Raw genomic sequence first — 17,573 nt, 5'->3', positions numbered from 1 at the left:
CACACACACACACACAGGATCATACAGGAAATGCCACAAGTCACAAAGGAACTTAGTGTCTGTGCAGTAGTATGGATGGTAGGCTAGAGGGACTGTAAAGCATGGTGAAATTGATTCGATTCGAGTGGTATGGGTCACTAACCACAATACCCATCCTCTTTCCCACTCTCTTTTTCTTTCCACTTTTTCCTCCTCCATTTTCCACCCCTCCCTCTGCAGAGTGAGGAAAGCCCCAGTCCAAAGCGCCAGAGGCTGTCCAGTCAGTCTGTCTTGGAACAGCTAACCTCATCCGCCCCCCCACCGTCCACCCCATCTCCCCCCATCCGGCCCTGGGAGTCAGCACCCCCAAGTCGGAGACAACCTCACCCCCACACACACTACCACCAGGAGAGATGCCTCACTCCTGCTCGGCACAGACGCAGGTGACGTGTTTTCTTGATTCCTACGACCAAGTTTCACTGTGATAAGTTAAATGAGGGTCCCAAATGTAAAACTTTCCCTCTCTTCCCTCTCTTTCCACCTGTAGCCCGCCAGCAAGGCGACAGCGCGGCCGTCTCTCCAGACCCACCCGTCACTTGCCTCCCCATCACCACCCCACCAGCCAAGGTCCCACACCTCGCCTGTCGCCATCCGAGCTCCAGGATGAAAACTACCACCGCAACCTCCATGCCTCCACACACCAGACATACCCAACGCACACACCCAGCGCCTATGGTCAGCCTCCCACAGCTGGGGGAGGGGGGGCAGGTTTGGAGGAGCCCCGAGCTTTCCACCCCCCCACCTTGTCGCCACGACTATTGCACCCGGACTGCACCACCACCACCACCATCACCATCATCATCAGCAGCAGCATCATGCGACGCAACAGCAGCAAGGAGCCATGGTCATGGACTTGCATGAACAGGTTGGTCTGCCAATACTTTCAGTTTACATGTGAGGCCACTAGGAGACATTGCGTGTGTGTGTGAGAGAGTGCATATAAACTGAACTATGTTTTCTCCCCAGCTGCAGCAAGCCAGTGTACCAGTCTCATACACAGTGACCCCAGTCCCTCCACACGGTCTCGCAGCACCTTTGTGTAGCAGCCAGCACCTACCCCCTACCTGTTCTTCACAACAACAAGTCCCCGCCTGCAGCGTGGTCTTCAGCACTGGACAACACTACCACCCGGTGAGACGAACACAGCAGTGTACAGTTTGTAGGAGTGTGTGTGGGTTTGTTTGTTAATGAGAGAAGTACACTTTGTGCTGTTCAGCCTCTCGAATGGCTCAACCTAAGAAAAAGCAGAGTACTCAAAAAGAAAATGGGTAAAAAGTAGCAAAGACCCTGCAGATCGTTTTCCTGTTTGATGGAGATTTTTAATCTTCCTAGTATTGGCTGCCACCTTGTGGCAAGACTTGGCTCATTGCAATCAGCACAGAGAAAACTTGCATTTAAAACATTTCTCACTTCTTGTTCACCCTTTGCCAGATGCTACAGGCATGTTCAATGCAACATCTGCCAGTGCCCTATGCCTTCCCCTCGCTGCTGTCCAGTGACCCTCAGTTCCTGCTTCCCCATCCACCCCACCTCTCTCATCACCCAGCCCACCTCCCCACACCAGGACAGTTCCTGCCTTTCCAGACACAACAGCCACGATCGGTATGTCAATGATTTCTGTTTTTATAGTTCATCTGGTATTTATCCTCATTAACTTGCATCCATACAAGAATTTTGGTATGCCTAAAAGAAGCCATTAATGTTTGACAAGTTGTAGTAAGTTTAGCAGTAGTTTTATGTAGACTTAAATAATAAACAGTTAATAAAACTGTTTCCTAGTCAGACAATAGACGGGTGTCTACTTGCATAAGATGTCTAAGGGGTAAACTTGGTCACGCAATAGGTAGACAAATAGTAATGACCAAAAATGAGTACCTGTGTACATCTACACTGCACTAAGTTATAGAGTAATGTGTTTATTCTCTCTAAGGTTTTGTTTTTGTTATTATACATTGTTAATCAATGCAATTACTTTCATTCCATCATTAAGCCATTTCAAAAATGAAGACACCAAACTCAGATGTCACTATAGTGTCCTATAAAATGACTTGCCATCTTTGGCCCAGTTAGTGTCCCACCCTAACACCTGTTATGCATTTGTCACATTCTGTAACCAAGTGTGTTTCTTCTCAGCCCTTACAGAGGATTGAAAATGAGGTTGACATTCTGGGAGAGCAGCTTTCAGTTGGTGGGGGCTTCAGCTACGCCCACCATCACCACCACCATCACCACCAGCCTCCCTCCACCCTGCCGCCATCCACACCACTCCAGTTCCTCTCTCACCATGACCCCCTGTCGCAGGAGCTTTTTACAGTGGTAAATTACATAACATCTTCATTATGTGTTTAATTATAATATACCATTTTTAAGATAATGCTTTTATTCTTGGTAGAAACATTGATTTTCTCTCTCCTATCTCTCACAGCCCTATCCCCACTTTATGCCTCGCCGATTCACAAGCCGGCGGTACCGCTCTCAGCAGGCTGTACCCCCATCCCCCTACCACCCCAGCTTCCTGCCTTACTTCCTGTAAGTGTTTTCACTTCTTTGAGTTGATGTTGGAATTGTACAGGTGAATTTGCCACAGATTTCAGTGTGCCTCAGAGACATAACAAATACAGTCTACTAAACCTTCTGTGCTTTGTCTTCAACCACCTACAGGTCTATGCTTCCTGTGCCCCCAAATGTGGCCCCCACTATCAGTCTAGAGCTGGATGTAGACGATGGAGAGGTGGAGAACTATGAGGTAGGATCAACTGCCGCCTTCAACATTCAGCCAAGAATAATGTTATCCCATGATACACAGTAGGATTTAATTTAGATGTCCTGTCTGCATTGTCCTCTAAACTTTGCCTTTCTGTGTGAATCCTTCAGGCCCTGTTGAACCTTGCAGAACGTCTAGGAGAGGCCAAGCCCCGTGGTCTAACTAAAGCAGATATAGAACAGCTTCCATCATACAGGTTCAACCCCAACAACCACCAGTCTGAGCAAACACTGTGAGTATCATTCTGCTCTTATAAATCTAGGTGTTGTGAGGAATTTGCCTTGTGGGTGAATGTAGGTTTGAGGCGGTATGAGTTTGTACAAGATTCTGTTTTAAATGGCACCCACTTTGCTTTGTCTTACAGGTGTGTGGTGTGTATGTGTGACTTCGAGTCCCGCCAGCTCCTGAGGGTCTTGCCCTGTAATCACGAGTTCCATGCCAAGTGTGTAGACAAGTGGCTTAAGGTGAGTAAAGACATTCAGCTCTTTGACTAAATGTAAATTCATCAACTGTTTTCCACTAAGACTGGTCAAGCATAGTGACAATAGTTAGACTATTTTGTGAAGTACTGTTGATGAGCAAACAGCTAACACACTAGCCAGCCGGGAACATGTTAGCACTAATCCGCCACAATTTTGGGAGAAAAAAATATCTGTGCTAATGAGCTTCCTAACTGACAGCTCGCTAACAGGACAATAACTTCACACAATTTTTTCAAAAGATGTATTTATACAATTGACTCCTGTCTCTGTCCAAACTATTCTTCTTTTGTGGAGTAGTTTTCACTCTGATGTGTTATATAATCTGTGATAGCTCCCTCTGTTTTCAACTCCCCAGCCTGTAAAAGGTCAGCACTGTCAAGATTGCTATTGGTAAACAGTATAGTTATATATTAGTTTGCTGTTGGTCAACGTTGTGAAATTTGCATTTCAAAGTTCACAAAATTGGAAGTTTAAATTTGTGCGTATTTAATCCCGATTGCTGCGATTCCATTGCAATTAATGGATTTTCCACAAAATGTCACTATTTTAAATGCTGGTGTGACCTGACCTTTAATTGTTTGAGTGTATGCATATATTGATCTTTTAGTATATATTTCCCCTGTTAACCCTCATCATCTTGTTTTTCATTTCTTCCAGGCTAACAGAACCTGTCCCATCTGTCGAGCTGATGCTTCTGAGGTCCAGCGGGATTCTGAGTGACCTCATCAACAGCAAACACCCACAATCCCTGACTACCTTTTGGATGCACCAACCGATCAGTGAACTTCTCCCCCTCTATCATAAACCTCTGCTCACACATAACTGGGACCAGTGCTCCTTATTCCTTAACCCCCTTATCCTCCAGGACACTGAACAGTAATTCTCACCTGGGATCAGCAACTTCCTACTGACTCCTGCTCACTTTATTGCTGGACTTCCTAGGCCTTCTGTTTTGGACTACTACGCCCCTACTACTCTGCCTTCTGCCCATGGTTACTCCTTACTACGAATGGCCTTTGAAACACATACACCCAGTGTCATGTGCAGGTGCACATATATAAGTGTATTTTTTTAAACTTGTTATGAGCCCTTCCAAACTGAGGCGACCTGTTCAGTCCTCTAGGTGATGGACAGAGAAAAAGACTTCTGTATAGCTGTACTAACAAACATTTAGGGAGAATTGGCAGTCCAAAGATTATGATAATGTCATTGTTATTATTCTGGTCATAATTAAGCATCCACATCTTGGCTTACAGAGACTCATTTTTACTAGACTTATTATAATTGCAGTTGAACAGTGTCAGTCCATTTTAAATTTCTGTTTATAATGTTTATTCTTGCATTCCTTGGCGTGAGAGCAGTCTGTATGGGGTGAAACGAAGATACTGTACACTGTGAGTCAAAGAGTGAGCTACTTTGGAACAGTGAAAAATATACTTTATTTTCTTTATACGTGTGTGGGTGTGGGTGTGTGTGTGTGTGTGTGTGTGTGTGTGTGTGTTAATCCTGTGGTATTTATACAGTTCATGTGGTACAACGCATTGACTTCGACAATACTGTTGTTCTCACTCTACTTCAGATAGATTTAGACTCACTGGAGGTTGAAGGTAAACTCAGACCTACCCAAGTGTAGGACCAGGGACACCTCCAGGGAAGTTAACAATGCTTTTGTGTCATGTCATCACGCTCTACACTCTTGACTCCATCACTCTATGTCTGCCCATCTTCCTTGCTCTCGTCACAAACTAGTAAAGGCTGGAGGCTTTTGAAATACTTTTTTTTGATACTGTATGTCCTATCCTTAAAAAAACGGATCAGGACTATTTAAATCTTTCTCAACATATCCACTAAGCTCTCCCCCAGGGCACATTATGTGAATACAGTTGAATCTTACAGAGCTGACAAGGTGGATGCAAAACATTCATTAAAAATCTCACCAAAACATTCATACATGCTCAGTTTACTAGCTTTCTTATGGGAATGAGGCCTTTAAAAACATGTGTCTATATGTTCTGGTACCCAAGCAGCTTTGTGTAAGCGTTGGTAGATACAGATGCAATGTTTTCTCCATCACCGACAAGGAACAAGTTTGAAGAGCCAGAAGGTCACAGCTAAATCTACTGTTTCACCACACGGTGGATTTCACACTTGAGCACTTTAATACGTAGATTTAAGACCTACACCCTCTTTTCATTCTGAACAGACCACTGACCAGTTTCCCACAGTCCATGTGTGTATGAGAACAAACGTTTGAATGCATTAAAAATTGATAAATGTACTCTGTCAATGCACCTTACAGTATCCCAATATGTCAGTTGCTTTATATTCTTCTCACTGCACATCTTTTTATTTCCAGAGGTTTTGGGGCTCTGTTTCTTAAAAAAATACTCTATCTCTGTAAGGCCTATGTCAGCATGTGATAATGTAACTCCGAGATGTTCACCTCGTGCACAGAGCAGGCTTTCTAATGTAATTTATCACTATTTATCACAATTGGTGTTTTGTGTCAAGATGACAACCTAGCATAGGCCTTATAGAGATTAGAGACACAAGTTTGGTTTGGAACGTTCAGCCAGGCACATGCAGTGTCTTACATCTGAGATGCCTTTTACAAAGCTTCATTTTCTCCAGGTACAAACTTGTATCTATCGCCACATAACACCAATACATTTTACAAAACCAACAATGTATAAGTCATAATTTCTGAAAAAAACTGTTCTCCAGCGTTGTCAGTGTATAAAGTCATGTAATATTCATGGGAATGGAGGAAAATTATATTTTGTCATCTTTTTTCTTTTGGGGTCATTTGTGACTGTATGCATCCATTTTGTGTCTTAGGGTTGTTTTATGTTGGACAGATTTTTTTTGTTGCTTGGTACACTAGCAATTACCTCAGTCCCACTATTTATGTCTTCAGAAAATGGCGCAACCAGTATGATTAGTGCTTATCAATTTTTTTTGCTAATCTTTTCCATGCAAGTTGTTGGGTTGTTTGAATATTTTTCCTTTTAAACTCTATGAAACTGTCATTAAAATGGTGTCATAGTAGTTTCATTATGTATTATATCTGTAACCAAAATCATTTGAAGGCCTGTTATGATGATAATGAAATTTTTAACAAACATTTGTACATTTTGTATGAGAGTTATTACTAGTAATACTTTATTAAGTAGTGCAATGATTTTTTTAATCCCTTACCCCGTCTTTTGGATTTCAAAAGCTGGTTCAATAATAAATGTATAACATCTTCTAAAACATTGTGTTTTCCAGTTATTGTTTCCTTACCTCCTCCTTTGCTGTTCAGTTTCTAAAAATCTAATTCTTGACTTAAAAAATGTCTTCTCCACTGAGGCGCTTAACACAGATGAATCATGTGTTTTAAGTCCATTTGGTGGCAGTGTAGTTCTGTTATCCAAGAGGCATACTCTTACACATACACCAGCTTCTGACCCTAGTGACATTTATTTGCTTGGTGCAAAATCCTTCATTTGTTACTTTTCTTTTCAACCTGTTAAAATCAAGTGCTGACAACAATTTGGCAATTTGACAATTTTCTATGCATTTTCAATAGATCTCATGTCATTTAAATACTTAAGTCAGAGGAAGAGGAGTATTGTGCTAATCTACTACGCATACTACACTACACGTGTTCAGAACCATTGGGGAAAGCTGTTCTCTGCGGAGAGAGATTTATTTATTAATTAGAAACGCCACATGTCAGTTGCTTTGTGGACAAAAATCTGTGTTTTGGGACCAAACAGCATGGTGATTCTGCACTTTAAATAAAAAAACTGATTGGTTGATTGATTCTATCCTCAACTATTGTCTCCGTCAAGAAATCAATGAAATGTATTCATCATTATACAACAATTCAATTTCAATTCAATTTTATTTGTATAGCGCCAATTCATGACAGAAGTTATCTCAGGACACTTTTCAAATAGAGCAGGTCTAGATCTTACTCCTTATAAAATTAGAGACCCAACAGTTCCCACCATGAGCAAGCACAAGGCTGTATAACAACATTAAAGTTTTCATGCTACACACATCAAAAAAGATAATCAAATTGATAAAATAACATAAAATATTTCTGAAGAAATTGCAGGTGTAAATGCTGACTGCTGAAAGGCTAACACTGAACTGAATTGCTGGCTTTAATTTGTGTGAAGTACTGGAAGGAGTATTCTAGTTGGACAAGTGGGAAAAAGTCTAATTACTATGAATGGGACTAAAAAGTTATAAATTAAATTATATATAAATTCCATAATATCTTCCAAGATGATTGAATTTAAGATATGAAGTACTTGAGTGTCTGCCTGCCTGTCTCTCTCTCTATCCGACTGCCTGCTTGCCTGCCTGTCAAACTGTGTTAATTAAGTTATCTCAATGAGCTGTGTGCTCCCAACTGCAATTGAAGGTTGCCATGGTGATGGTATCTGCTTAGTGACTCCTGGGTCAGAAGCTTCATTTCATAGAGATCTTAGCTGAGGCGCATCTGTGTGTAGGGTCAAAAATGTGACCAAAGGAGTAGCAGGGAGAAATTAAGTTTGTGTTTGCACTTAAAAAGGCCGTTAATGTGGCCGTTGGCTGGGACTCCTGTTGCTTGGAAGCTTATAAAGACAAAAGTCTGTTTCTTTCTGTAGTGACATGTCTGTGACTGGCACAAATGTTGCTACATTTTGATGTGCAAATGATGTATATGAAGTGAAAACTGGATGTGAGAGCCTGGTGAAGACCAGATTTATAGATGATTTGTTCCAGAGTCCATTCTCTGCCCTCTAGTGATGATGTTACCCACTCAATTCACACTAATGAAAAGGTCTCAGAAGGGCTGAAATTTTCAGGAATTTTAAACTGCAACTGAGTGAAGATATGAAATAGCTAAATTAATGCGAGGACGTCCTATTTGCCGTTAACGTTTTTAAATTTGAATGGAGTTTCGATGTATGAATGCGAGGGAAGAGATTGAAGATGTGGATTTGAAGGGTTTTCAATTAATTAATTAATATTTTGAAACGTTTTAGTGGGATTTGAAAGTCGATTGATAACTAACATGTCTGGAAGATGTGGAACATTTTTGAGTTTGAATGGAGTTTCTAGCTGAAAGAATGAATAACTAGTTAAGAGTTGAAGATTCATGAAAAACTGTGAATTCTGACTATGAGACCACAGCTCCACCTACTGAGCTATGCGGCCCCCCTCCACCTTTTCACTCAACATCTTAAACATTACCGAGCCATTCACTAATTTACCTAGTGAATTACCTAGCCTCAATTACCTTGCCATTTGCTAGGCTGGGGGGAGCCGGGGTTTGAACCACAGCTCTGCCTACTGAGCAATGCTGCCCCCCTTCAACTCCCCCTTCAACTACTTAGCCATTACTGAGCCAGTTACTCAATTACCAAGCCATTTACCCAATTACTTGGTCCTGTGGGGGCTATTTCTTTAAATAAAGCATACAACATATGATCTTGTCTTTCTGCAGAGTTAATTCAAGTCATCCATGAATAAATGCAACCCTCACACACCATATGTGAAGGCTCGAATGAGGGACGATTTGTCCCTGTTGGAGCGTCACTCAGTAAACAGGCAGGTTAACAGATAGTGTGGTGCAACGATGGGTCTTATCATGTCCCTGGATGTTCAGTTAAGTCTCAATAACCTGCTGTTTACGCGGACATAGAGTGTAGTTAGACCTAGCCAATTAATTAATTATTTATCATGTTACTCAATTACTTAGCTATTTACTCAATTGTTTTCTGAGTCATTACTTAGCCGCTTACTCTATTACTTAGCCGTTTACTCAGTTACCTAGCCAGTTAACCCCCTTTCCACAAAAATGGAAAACTGAAAATTGAACATTAGTATACTTCCTGTGCTGCTTAAATTATTTTAGTAGCAATGGACTACTTACAAAAGCACAGCATGCTTACAGCCCAGGTCACTCTACAAGCACCGCATTAGTACATTGACTCTTTTATTTGTTATTATTTAATTTATTTGCTGTTAAAAATGTTCCATTAAAAAGCCCATTGGTATTGCTTGTTCTATTAGATTTATTGGGAATCAAATTGATCCCATTTGATGCAGTCCAAACCATGATATTTTCTGGCTTTAAATCCTATGTGAATTGTTTTGTATTGATTTTCCAATAAATTGTAAGTATGCAGCAAAACGATACATTGGAGACTTCTGAGAATAGTAAAGAAGAAAATTTCACGTACCTGATGAATGACTGGGTGGATCTCACTCATGGACTTGTATGGACTGCATGTAATCAAGCAGACTCGAACTCCAGACAAATGAACCTTTCATGGGAGAACAAAGTCATTCCATCTCACAAGATTACATTTGTCTGGATCCAGAGTCGGCAGATGTTTGAGAATCTTAATCTGTGGAAGATATGAAAGGTTATATTTTACTGTTCACTGTCACCTACAGGACAAACTATATAGTAATCACTTAGAAGGCCTTTTTGTTATGTGATAGATGTGATATTCTAGCTTCAGTTTTGAGAAATAAACAGTTTGTGCTCTACCTCTTCCCGTGCTTGTTCAGTGAAAATGGGTTCATCTCTGGTTATTTTGAGGCACACCTTTGTGTTGGTTACACTGTTGGCACATATATTTACTCTATTGCAAAATTTAAGATCCAAAAATGATATTTTCAACTATAATACATTTACTTTGTCATGAAATTATGAAAAACTGTAACTTTATATAATACAGTTTCTTAGAAAGAAAAAAGAATTTGAAAGATTATCCATTAGTAAAAGGCCCAATCCTTACTTCATAACTTCTTAACTATTCTTAAAGCAAACCCAATGCGAAAGATGAAATACTAACTAACGGAGGAATGAATGAGGAAGTGTCTGTGTGTAGATTCAGCTGATGTGAGTTGAAGGACTGACCTGTTCTGCCACAGCTGGGTCTGTCTGTCTGTCCAACCTCACTGTGCTCTGGATCATCAGCTGCTCACATCTGGACACACAGAATGGAGCTCCTGTCACTCACATACCTGCCGCCGCTGCGTTCACGTGTGCAGCCGTTGCCATGGAGATACTCACCTTGAACCAAAACATGGAGAACTGAGTGCTCAACTCACCAGCATGATTATTACTGAATTACTTTATCGATCTTTGTGAGCATCGACTCAAAGTGATATGCATAGCCTTCTCGTAGACGTAATTCTTGACACTGAATTGGATAATTTGAACTAATCAAAACATAACGTTACTTTGGTGGCTAGCCGTTAAGCTAGCTGTTAGCTAAGGTTTCCTCAAGTGTTTCTGCAATATTAGGCTAGCTAACTTTAGCTAATTTAACTGCACCAAAATGGAGGCTTGTTGCCGCAAGAACAGGAGTATGTTAACAGTCTCCGGCTTGATTGGTGTTGCCCTGGGTAAGTGATGAATGAGTTAATGATTTTAATCAATGTCAGGTGAGCTACTTGCTCTCACTATCTTAACTGCTAAAGCTAGCTATAGCGAGCTAAGGCTGATTTTAATTTGCTAGATTTTTCTCTGTAACGTTAGGCTTTTTTAAAAACTAATGTAACGTTAAATAAGGACTAACATTAAATCTTTAAACAGTATAACACATTTATGGGACAAAAACCCGTTGCCACTGAGCTAACAATACAAATACGTTTTAGGGAAACAAATGTGAGCTGTCAAAGGGTTAATGCTGCAGATATATTAATAATAATTATTATTATCATTATAGTAATGATAATAACAACAACAATAATGTCCTAGTGCTTACTAAAAATGTGTAGTCACCCTCTTACATTTAGCTACAGTAATGCAAAGACAGCGTCCATACAGCCACAGTGACAGAGGAAGGCACGTCTGAGGTCATGTTGTGTAGTGAAGTTATAAACAAAAAACAAACAACAACAGCTCCTGTTAACAACCACTTTAGGTTCTTCCTCATCCTGCAATCTGAATATGGCGGTTCCGGAGCTAACGAGAGATACTGCATCTGATCACACCAGGTTAAACAGCACCATCTAGCGACCACATTAAATCACTGCGTCTGCTCTAACAGGGCACCAAGTACATTTCACATGCGCTCAGCTGATGTGAAGGTCTGGCTGGTGAGGTCTTGCTGCATATCCCTCTGTGCTGTGGTATCGTTATAAAACGAGCAGCATGCAGTCGCCTATAATGCTACTGTTGCTGGTCATTATGTTCATAACCTGCCCAGGGACTATGGATGAAAACGAGCTAACTCTGGCACATTTGCATTGAAGTGTAATGTAATGTTGATTAATGTATATTGTAAATAAAATAAATCTGCATAAATGTACCCATTTGTTAGGCATCGATGAGGAGCCTTTGTGTGAATGGATGTGCAGTAAGGATAGCATTAGAGAGAATTAATGTATTATCAGTTTGAAAATGGGTGTTTTTTGTTTGTTTTTCTTTTATTGTTGTGTTGTCCTGTCTGAAATATAGTCAACTGTATTGTAAAGGAAGCATGTTAGGAAACAGAATACTCAAATGTAATGTGTATCATTACATCACAATTCATGACAGACATAAACAACCATGAATTATGATTTAATATTGTATAGTATTGTACCTTTGCTTAGTGTAGTCATGTTGTGATATTATGCTTTATTTTTGCATTTTTTGCTCCTGTTAGATCTCCCTTCTCAGCCAAAAGTTGAACTTCTAATATTTCTACGTTACTGTCTCACAGGCATTGCTTTGGGCATGATTCTGAAGAAGTTCGTCACTCTGTCAAACATAGACAAAATGTACATCGGCTTTCCCGGAGAACTATTCCTGCGAATGCTTCACTTGGTTACCGTTCCTCTGATTGTGTTAAGTGTGTTAACTGGTAAGCCACAGCTGTATTTATCACTGTCAACTGTAACATTAGGTTATACGTGTTACACATTTAAAAACAAAATGATATACACAGCTGACATCAGCTTCTCACAATTTGACATAAATGAAATGATCCTCATATAGGGCTATAAATAACACACCCAGGCTCAACGCTGTACAGTAACTGCGTTGCCCTAACCTTAAATTTCATTGCAGTGATGTAACAAATATTTTACTGATGCTCTAACCTTCAGTCTTAAGACCTCAGCTCATGTTTTTATTTTTAATAGAAGTTTCTGGTATGCATACTGGCACCTCCAGAAAAATCTCCATACGTGCAGCGGTATACTTTGTCTTCACCACTTTTCTGTCTGTTACTATAGGTAAGAGGAACCAATTTGTCACTTGCTTTAGACTGTATTAAGTTGTATGAAGTCCATAGTTATACATGTTTTTGCTTCCTGTATTCGACCCTGGATTATGTTTTGTAGGATTAATCTTAGTAATGCTGATCAAGCCTGGGGCCGGTGATAATTCTCGTACAAATGTGATGGAAGATGACGACGATGAAACCTTCTCCACAGTCGATGCCTTGTTGGATCTAATAAGGTGAGCAGAAAGTGTTTTTTCCAGCGGCCCAGCCCGATTCTTACCACTACTGATTTCTCTGCATGTTTAGGTTTCAGTTTGCAGTTCATCAAGATTCGTAGGTCTGTCGCTAACATTTCAGAAAATGTAATCAAAAGTTTCAAAACACTTGTTTTTCTTTGGAATTGCATCCATCAGTGTTTTCTTGTCCTTTGTGAGATGTTTTATTTCTCTTCTTATTTGTCAACATTTGCAAGCAGGCTAATATTTTTACTTGCCAGTTCCATAATGGTAGATATGTTTGGTTGTTCTTTACTCTTTATAGGAATATGGTGCCACAAAATCTGGTTCGGGCTGGCTTTCAACAGGTATGTTTTATTACTCAGGTATGCAATATACGGACAAGACAATGTAATATATAACATGATTTCTGTTTCACCTTAATACCTTTAGTACAAGACTCTGCTGGTGGAGATTGAAATTGAAAAAGATGATCCCGTGGAAGCAGTAAACATCTTCCTCTTTTTCACTATGAAGATTGTTTTGTGAAGTTTACGTTCACTGGGATAATTGTTGATGAAGTTCTCACTGAGTTTCTCGTCCTGTTTCAGAAAATCACAGAAGTGCGTGTGGTGGGTAAACATATTCATGGACTCAGCACTGTGGGCTTGATCATGTGGTCCATCATTTTTGGACTAGCCCTCAGGAAGACTGGAGAAAAAGGGAAACGCTTTGTGGACTTGATTACGTCTTTGCATGAGGCCACCAGACACGTGGTCAAAATGACAGTAGGGTATGGTGAAACAGCATGTGTGTTCTGAAATTAAGGCTCAACCTCTGCGTAGTTGGATATAATATATAGTATTTAAAAAGTGTGGAATAAACTGAGACTATGCAATATTTACAGAAAGACAGCAAACATCGTACAGTATAAACAGTGTACACTTTCTTTCCAGCTTCTTGCCAGTGGGAGTGTTGTTCATGACTGCAGGCTACATTCTTGAGATTGGGGACAACTGGGAGACTATCTTCCAACTTGGAAAATTCATGGCAGTGGTTGTTAGTGGGTATGTCCTCTTTTGCACTTTTAGCACTGCCGCAGTTCCAAGTCCTTTTGCTGTTGTCAATAATTTTGTTTGTCACAGTGAAGTGTGAACATATCATGATGTCACCCACTGGTTTGTTGAGTATCGTTTTGAAGCCTTCGAGGTTGGCCCTTATGGCAGTTGCAATGTTGGTGTTTTGCATCCAGCAGCAGCTGCGCTCATTGGCTGTTCTTGGTTTCAACTCGTCCGTTGTAGGAAATGATGACGGCTTGCCTGGTAACATACTCGTATTACAGATAAACAGTACACTAAAATATGTTTCTGAAAGAAATGGAGAAATAGGCAATACAGAAACAGAATCTTGATTCATGTTTGATCAGCCCTGCCTAGTTTGACAGTTTGATCTGAGTTTGGTGTGTTACACACAGACTCACTAAGAATGATTTGTCAGTCACAAGGTAGCCACGCCCTAAAGTGTACCTTGCTTTATTGTCTATTTTACTCTAAATTGGATCATAATTTACTAAATAAAAATCATGCTGTATGGAAGAAGATTTGAAACGAGTCCATAAACCCATCAGGAAACTGAGGTAATAAATCAAGTACATTGCCAATACATTAAATCCAAGCAGGCCAACGGAGTCTCCCTCTGCTGGCAATTTCAAGAATGCAGGTTTAATGCATTTGTGCACTGGCTTCCCTATTCAGACCCAGAAGCTCCGTCCACTATTTATTATACAATCTATGCTTAGAGTCAGTATACACTGTGTAGTTTTTCCTCTTTTTCAGGCTTATCATTCATGGAGGAGTAGCCCTACCACTGATCTACCTTCTGTGTGTGAGACGAAACCCTTTTCCTGTCATTAAGGGGGTTTCTCCTGCCATAATGAAGGCCATGCTTATCTCACGCAGGTAGCAGAATTTGAGTCTTTATCTTTGTCTTGGCCTTCAACCCTGTAGTGTCACAGAAAAAAAGATTTAGATTGAAAGATATAGAAAATAGATGTATATTTAAGAACTAACAAAGTTATGCACTGTGTCTAGCTCTGCGTCCTCTATGACTTTCCGATGCTGTGAGGAAGTGAACAAGATTGACAAAAGAATCACTCGCTTCATGCTGCCGCTTGGGATCAGTGTCAACATGGACGGAACAGCCCTTTATGAAATGGTAGCGACAGTTTTTATCGCCCAAATCAACAACATGAATCTGAACTGGAGCCAGTTAATTGCCCTTGGGTAAGTCACAATCATATTGCATTCTCTGTAACTGTGTTCTGTTTCTTGTAATTAAGAGTTCAATGCAAGCAGCACACAGATTAGTAGAAGCAGGAATATTCAGATAAATGAGTGGCAAAATAAAACAATGTATCAGTGGATTAGTAGGTTGATGTCTTGCGGTTATTGTTAGTGTACAGTATTTTGCATCGTACATGTCGATAGAACATTAACTGCACATCCAATTAGCTCTGTGGCTACGATGCCTGACAGTTTGAGTGTGCAGAAGCAGGTTATTGATCCGTAGTTGGGTGGTGCAGTTCTGAAGCTGTGATACCATGACCTGCCACATGTTAGCCAGTCACAGTGGGAGCTTGCACAAGCTTTCTTAATTGTGCAGCAAAATATTCACAGTAGCTGCTGCTGTGTCATATTCAGTATGAACGTAGTAGCTGGGACTGTGAGTAGTGCTGCATCAGTGTCTAATGGCTGCTTCTCGCTACACTTCAGCTGACAGTAGTCTGTGGATCCCTCACTGGACTCACAACCTACACATGTTGCTCTGGTGTTGTGCTCAACATAATCCGATAATGTGGTAAAGTGTAACTAAACCCCTAAATTCAGCTAGCTCCCTTCCTCCCAGCCAATTAAAAAATGCAGCAGAGAGAATCATATAGCCTTGTGGCAGAAGGAAACAGTGAGCATTGTGACAAACTGACTACCGCTCAGGGTTCCAGGAATACAGCTGCTGGTAGTCAGAGCTAACCAAGCTAACCAAGTTAACCAGCCATGAGCAGCTGCAGAATGGAGAATGAGGATAATCAATCAACAACACTACTAATAGCTGTATACATTAGGTTTTCAGCTGAAACAAGTGGTGTGGGGGTTTAGTTCCTCTTTAAAGTTGGATATATGCAGTGCCTTCCTCTCTCACTTCAGCCTTCACATGTCCTATGATGCCACATGTTGCATGTTGGGTGTACTTTGCACCTACCCAAACCAAAAACCTGGGGAGGAGCGATACTAGAAAATAAACACACATACAGTATATACAAAATATACACATACATAAAAGGGTTTGATAGACAGCATGAAAAAAGTATGAACAATACATTGTGCTGTTTCATGTTATTGTGTCTTCAACAGTCCACTCTGGTGATCACTCTGTTTCCTCTGCAGTGCCACAGTAGCAGTGTGTGGTATAGGAGAATCAGGAATCCCAGCTACCGGAGCAATAACCACTCTCTTTATTTTGAACGTCGTTGGGATTCCTGCAAAGGACGCATCCCTTTTGTTGGTTATAGAATGGATGCTGTAAGTTTAACCTGTGTTTTTGGCAAGCATTGTCAAACATGTCAAACAGCTCAATGAAGGGAGAGGAGGACATTATTCTCCGCTCTGTGGTCTGTGTCTTTCAGAGATCGCTTCAACACTGCCGTCAACGTCCTGGGGGACTGCATGGGCGTGGCGATTGTTGAGCATCTGTCAAAAAAGGAACTAGAAGAAATCGACAAGCGAGGACAGGACACGACAAGGTAAACATTTAGTTGGACATACTGTTTTTTTTGTTTGTTTGTTTGTTTTTTTTGTTTTTTTTTTTACAATATATGAGCTCATATTAGATCATTTTAACCCAATATACGGACACATGAACAAGGCACAATATTTCAAGTAGATTATCAGAGTATGTGAGTGGAATGAGTCAGCTGAAGTTTAGCTAACTAACACTCCCTAACTCTCCAGATATGGTTCAATACCTGAGAGTGATAATGAGGAGTTCCAGGGTCATAGCAGCACCGCAGACCGCAAAAAGTCAGCTGCTCCGAGGAAGCAGCGGACGACCAGGCATGTGTAGCCTCAGCTCAGCAAAAACAGGATCTGAACAGGGCTGACTTTTATAGGGATCTCCTGAGTGCCAAAAATGTACTCTCTCTATTTGAGTTGTTATTCAGTTTATTTGCTATTACATTTATCATATTGTTTTTTGATTTTGTCAGTGCACTTTAAAATAAGCCCATTGGCAATTATTTGTTCATTTGATTTATTTCCTTTTATATCCTATTTTATAGTTTATGTTGATGTAATTCTAGTGAATTCAGTACAGTAAGGCACCTCAGAAAGTAATTCACTCCAAGGCAAGAAGCTAAAGAATGCTTAGCCTCATTTCAGCGTAAACATGGCTGACTTTGAGAATTCCTGAGGGTCACATAATGTACTCTTTTTCTACTCATTTTGTTATTATTGCATATTTTAGAAATGTTCTCTTGTACTGTTGACTTTGATTTGTTATTTGGTTTATTTGGAATCAAATGTAAAAGTATTTTATTTCATGCATTAGCAGCATAAACGGCTGACTTTTTGTCTTGAGTGTCAGACGTATCTCTTAAGGCTAAAACACACTGGGGCTGAACAGCCAGCATCAAAACATCTGCCCTATTATTTTCTGTTTTCCTATTATTATGTATAACCTAGGGCTGGGCGATAATTCGATCTCGATTCGGGATCGCGATAAAATTTTGATCGATTTCGATAATAAGCTTGGGACATATTATTCGATATCACATGAAAAAGTAAGCGCAACAACAACAGTATCAGAGTCTGCC

At 40.4% G+C, this 17,573-nt stretch overlaps 2 protein-coding genes across 2 annotated transcripts in view; both read left to right on the top strand.

Annotated features, from left to right (window-relative positions):
• LOC118326542 (E3 ubiquitin-protein ligase RNF38-like) overlaps positions 1–6,542 on the top strand; it is a 19,019-nt gene extending 12,477 nt beyond the window's left edge. The window contains 11 exon segments of the mRNA XM_035659555.1: positions 220–422; positions 527–812; positions 815–904; positions 1,006–1,170; positions 1,471–1,641; positions 2,173–2,355; positions 2,465–2,568; positions 2,701–2,785; positions 2,914–3,035; positions 3,168–3,267; positions 3,943–6,542. Of these exon segments, the coding sequence (XP_035515448.1) occupies positions 220–422; positions 527–812; positions 815–904; positions 1,006–1,170; positions 1,471–1,641; positions 2,173–2,355; positions 2,465–2,568; positions 2,701–2,785; positions 2,914–3,035; positions 3,168–3,267; positions 3,943–4,005 (1,572 nt within the window). The 3' untranslated portion in view covers positions 4,006–6,542.
• Positions 6,543–10,619: 4,077 nt separating this feature from the next.
• On the top strand, positions 10,620–17,099 carry LOC118326541 (excitatory amino acid transporter 3-like). Its single transcript, XM_035659554.1, has 13 exons — positions 10,620–10,686; positions 11,991–12,131; positions 12,412–12,504; positions 12,613–12,730; positions 13,035–13,077; positions 13,163–13,216; positions 13,321–13,502; positions 13,666–13,776; positions 14,545–14,667; positions 14,800–14,991; positions 16,150–16,284; positions 16,389–16,505; positions 16,714–17,099. The coding sequence occupies exons 1-13, from the start codon at positions 10,620–10,622 to the stop codon at positions 16,823–16,825; spliced, it is 1,488 nt and encodes a 495-aa protein (XP_035515447.1). The 3' UTR covers positions 16,826–17,099.
• The last annotated feature ends 474 nt before the right edge of the window (positions 17,100–17,573 follow it).

Source organism: Morone saxatilis, unplaced genomic scaffold, assembly GCF_004916995.1.
Source record: "Morone saxatilis isolate NCDOM2014 unplaced genomic scaffold, NCSU_SB_2.0 Contig17, whole genome shotgun sequence".
Classification (NCBI taxonomy): domain Eukaryota; kingdom Metazoa; phylum Chordata; class Actinopteri; family Moronidae; genus Morone; species Morone saxatilis.
This window is presented reverse-complemented; position numbering and strand designations above follow the sequence as displayed.

Bases quoted from the DNA above. Each gene is read 5' to 3' on its own strand.
- LOC118326541 (XM_035659554.1), top strand. From the start codon at position 10,620: ATGGAGGCTTGTTGCCGCAAGAACAGGAGTATGTTAACAGTCTCCGGC. The intron at 12,505-12,612 runs GTAAGAGGAACC...TATGTTTTGTAG, and splicing joins TTTTCTGTCTGTTACTATAG to GATTAATCTTAGTAATGCTG. The intron at 14,992-16,149 runs GTAAGTCACAAT...TTTCCTCTGCAG, and splicing joins AGCCAGTTAATTGCCCTTGG to TGCCACAGTAGCAGTGTGTG.